The sequence below is a fragment of the Agrilus planipennis genome, unplaced genomic scaffold, assembly GCF_000699045.2.
Source record: "Agrilus planipennis isolate EAB-ADULT unplaced genomic scaffold, Apla_2.0 scaffold61, whole genome shotgun sequence".
In the NCBI taxonomy this organism is placed as follows: domain Eukaryota; kingdom Metazoa; phylum Arthropoda; class Insecta; order Coleoptera; family Buprestidae; genus Agrilus; species Agrilus planipennis.
In genome coordinates this window covers 1,324,564-1,329,378 of record NW_020438922.1, presented here as the reverse complement: position 1 = coordinate 1,329,378, position 4,815 = coordinate 1,324,564, and the positions used below count along the sequence as shown (strand labels likewise).

The window sequence follows — 4,815 nt, the reverse complement described above, 5'->3', positions numbered from 1 at the left end:
CACTTATTGAGAGATTCGAGTCTCTCGTTCAGAGACGCTAAACAGTTTTTTTGACAGTCTCTCGACAGTCTCTCTCAGCGACACCAGAGAGACCCGATGAGAGACGGGGACTCGAGTCTCGCTTTCAGAGACTGAGAGACTGAACATTTTTATCTCGGGTTGCTGATAGATTAAAACAATTTATTTGCAACAACTCAAACAATAATTTAATTATAATCAATAAATTATTCAATAATATAATAATATTTTATTAGCCTACCTTATATAATTGGGGAACTGCTACTTGCTTTTTCTTGATCTTGGATTTGTCTTCGAGCTGACTCTCTAGATTATTATTTATACCGCTAATTGCTAATTGATCTACTAACCCAGCAGCACTACGTAACAGTACAAGAATTTTGTATTAAAAAAAGAAAACTATCTTGTTTTTTATTCCCAAGTGTTGATGCTGGTACATCAACTGACACAGGTATGCAAAGCCGGTGGGTAGGGTGGAAGGCTCCCTTTTCCCTCCTTTTAGGAATTGTAAGAACCATTTCTAACTTAATTAGTGATTTTGCTTTAACTAACTTAACATTATGTAGGTAATTATGTTGACTGAGTTGAGTTTATTTCTGAAGATAAAAATTGAAATTCCATTATGAAATTTCTAACGTTCGTAACATTCATTTCTATTCAAACTTAAAGATCAATACTCAAGTGATAGGTACATTCCTGAATATCTAAATATTGAATGAATTATTAATTGCTTATTCGACCTTGAAGATGCTACACCTTTACTTACATGTTTACGTTTTATAGTGTACAGGTAAACGGTTTGTGAAGGTGCGCGCATTAAATGATCTTTAGAGATTGTTGACAAGGTTAAATTTTATCTCTGATTATCATAATCATCTATAAACGCTTAAGTATAGTATTTTTTAAGTGGAGCATGTATTTAGTTATCGTAGAAAAATATGTGAAAAATATTTGAACCAACATCCGTTTTAGTATCTACTAATTAAACCAAAAGGTTGNGGTAATTTAGTGATCTTTGTTTATTGATTGTTTAGCGCCGACTCAAAATTACTTCGGTATAGTTACATTCGTTGAAGAACTTAGTTATTAAGGTTAATAAAATGAAGGTTTATTATTTTTTTCTTTTTAGTTTTTCGGCAGTTTCATTTTTTTGTTAAAAAGTTTTTATTTAATTTATATTTGTGGCTGAAATCTACTAATTACTACTACTACTACTGCTAATATTATTTTCCTACTATAAATCATCCCCCGTTGCCTCACCCCTAAGAGTTAGATTTTTTTCCAAGTTTATATGTAACCAACTTCGGGGTATACCATTTCCAATAAAAAAAGAATTATCAAAATCGGACTATTCTGTCAAAAGTTATGCGTGGTCATACATTACAACCAGTGAATGAACAACAATCAACAATCATTCCCTGTTTTCCTACCTTTGAGTTGGATTTTTTTTTCCAAATTTATATGGGGCCAACTTCGAGGTATACCATTTCCAATAAAAAAAGAATTATCAAAATCGGACTATTCTGTCAAAAGTTATGCGTGGTCATACATTACAATCAGTGAATGAACAACAATCAACAATCATCCCCTGTTTTCCTACCCCTAGGGTTGGAATTTTTTTTCCAAATTTATATGGGACCAACTTCGGGGTATACCATTTCCAATAAAAAAAGAATTATCAAAATCAGACTATTCTGTCAAAAGTTATGCGTGGACATACATTACAACCAGTGAATGAACAACAATCAACAATCATCCCTTGTTTTCCTACACTTAGGGTTGAAATTTGTTTTCCAAATTTATATGGGATCAACCTCGGGTTATACCCTTTCCAATAAAAAACGAATTATCAAAATCGGACTATCCTGTTAAAAGTAATACGTGGTCATACATTACCACCAGTGAGTGAACAACAATCAACAGTCATCCCAAATTTTGCTACACTTAGGGTTGGAATTTTTTTCCAAATTTATATGGGATCAACTTCGGGGTATACCCTTTCCAATAAAAAAAGAATTATCAAAATCGGACTACTCTGTCAAAAGTTATGCGTGGTCATACATAAAAAAAAACAAAAAAAAAATACACGCGTCGACTTGAGAACCTCCTCCTTTTTTTCGTCGGTTAAAAAATATGTTGTGATAATCATTAACTGCTTTGGAAAAAATAGTAGTAAACTTACAATACTGATGTTGTACTATTAAAAAATGGGTTTGCTTTACAACTTCCTAATATTTTTATAAAACTACCACAAAATTTTTTAACAGTGCACGTAACAACATGGACAGTAGACGAACGGTTTGTTTATTTAAAACTCACACATCTGCACGCATATTTTTCAATGCCTATTATTTATACTGTACATACACGTAACCATTTACTGTTAAACAAATACTCAACATGAGTTTGTTACTAAAAATAGTTCTAAATGTTTGCCGCCCTAATAAATTATCATGTGAAAAGCTACGTTGGGTTTCTTGCGTGTTTTCGTGCATTATCCTCTAAACCCCATGACACATTTATTATGGACATATGTATGTACATATTATCTATGTAGGTGACCGTTGCACTTTCTGTTTCAGGTGAGCCGAGGTTATTTATACGACTTCGTTAATCGTAAGTAGATTTTTTGGATAATGTTACAACTAGGGCTGGGAAAATTATACGGTTAATCGGCTGTTTTCCATCCCCCACATAATGAGNAAAAAAAGAATTATCAAAATCGGACTATTCTGTCAAAAGTTATGCATGGTCATACATTCCAATCAGTGAGTGAACAACAATCAACAATCATCCCCTGTTTTCCTACCCCTAGGGTTGGAATTTTTTTTCCAAATTTATATGGGACCAACTTCGGGGTATACCATTTCCAATAAAAACAGAATTATCAAAATCGGACTATTCTGTCAAAAGTTATGCGTGCTCATACATTACAACCAGTGAATGAACAACAATCAACAATCATCCCCTGTTTGCCTGCCCTTGGGTCGGAATTTTTTTTTCAGATTTATATGGGATCAACTTCGGGATATATCCTTTCTAAAAAAAAAAGAATTATCATAATTGGACTACTCTGTAAATAGTTATGCGTGGTCATACATAAAAAAAAACAAGAAAAAAAGAAATATACGCGTCGACCTAAGAACCTCCCCCTTTTTTTCGTTGGTTAAAAATAGAAACATTGAGAACAACTTTTTCTTTAAACAAACTATAAATTTTCCCTTCTTTGTTCCAGAATCGCAAAATGCAAGGATTGTTTGCTACTACACCAACTGGTCGGTTTACAGGCCTGGTACAGCAAAATTTAATCCTCAAAATATCAACCCCTACCTTTGTACGCATCTCATATATGCTTTTGGAGGATTTACGAAAGAGAACAACTTTAAACCCTTCGACAAATATCAGGACATTGAAAAGGGTAAGGCTTTCTCATTCTCACATAAGCTAAAAGTATTAAGTAGTATAAAAATGTGAAGTAAAATAAAACTTTAAAATATCAGACAAATAACTCTAGTAAAAATTTGATGGAGAGGGTTAAGACTNATTATCTACTATTTTTTCCAAGTTTATATGGGATCAATTTCGGGGTAAATAAATAATAAAGAATTATCAAAATCGGACAATTCTGTCAAAAGTTATGCGTGGTCATACATTACAACCAGTGAATGAGCAACAATCAACAATCATCCCCTCTTTTCCTACCATTAGGGTTGGAATTTGTTTTCCAAATTTATATGTGATCAACTTCGGGGTATACCTTTTCCAATAAAAACAGAATTATCAAAATCAGACTATTCTGTCAAAAGTTATGCGTGGTCATACATTCCAATCAGTGAGTGAACAACAATCAACAATCATCCCCTGTTTTCCTACCCCTAGGGTTGGATTTTTTTTCCAAATTTATATGTGATCAACTTCGGGGTATACCTTTTCCAATAAAAAACGAATTATCAAAATCGGACTATTCTGTCAAAAGTTATGCATGGTCATACATTCCAATCAGTGAGTGAACAACAATCAACAATCATCCCCTGTTTTCCTACCCCTAGGGTTGGATTTTTTTTTCCAAATTTATATGTGATCAACTTCGGGGTATACCTTTTCCAATAAAAACAGAATTATCAAAATCGGACTATTCTGTCAAAAGTTATGCATGGTCATACATTCCAATCAGTGAGTGAACAACAATCAACAATCATCCCCTGTTTTCCTACCCCTAGGGTTGGATTTTTTTTTCCAAATTTATATGTGATCAACTTCGGGGTATACCTTTTCCAATAAAAACAGAATTATCAAAATCGGACTATTCTGTCAAAAGTTATGCATGGTCATACATTCCAATCAGTGAGTGAACAACAATCAACAATCATCCCCTGTTTTCCTACCCCTAGGGTTGGATTTTTTTTTCCAAATTTATATGTGATCAACTTCGGGGTATACCTTTTCCAATAAAAACAGAATTATCAAAATCGGACTATTCTGTCAAAAGTTATGCATGGTCATACATTCCAATCAGTGAGTGAACAACAATCAACAATCATCCCCTGTTTTCCTACCCCTAGGGTTGGATTTTTTTTTCCAAATTTATATGTGATCAACTTCGGGGTATACCTTTTCCAATAAAAACAGAATTATCAAAATCGGACTATTCTGTCAAAAGTTATGCATGGTCATACATTCCAATCAGTGAGTGAACAACAATCAACAATCATCCCCTGTTTTCCTACCCCTAGGGTTGGATTTTTTTTTCCAAATTTATATGTGATCAACTTCGGGGTATACCTTTTCCAATAAAAA

The 4,815-nt window shown here is 33.4% G+C and overlaps 1 protein-coding gene across 1 annotated transcript in view; it reads left to right on the top strand.

Moving 5' to 3' along the window:
- LOC108732746 (serine-rich adhesin for platelets-like) overlaps window positions 1–4,815 on the top strand; it is a 101,320-nt gene that overhangs the window by 74,738 nt on the left and 21,767 nt on the right. Inside the window, exon 3 of the mRNA XM_018463697.1 lies at window positions 3,254–3,436. Coding sequence (XP_018319199.1) covers window positions 3,254–3,436 — 183 coding nt within the window. The remainder of the gene's footprint in view (window positions 1–3,253; window positions 3,437–4,815) is intronic.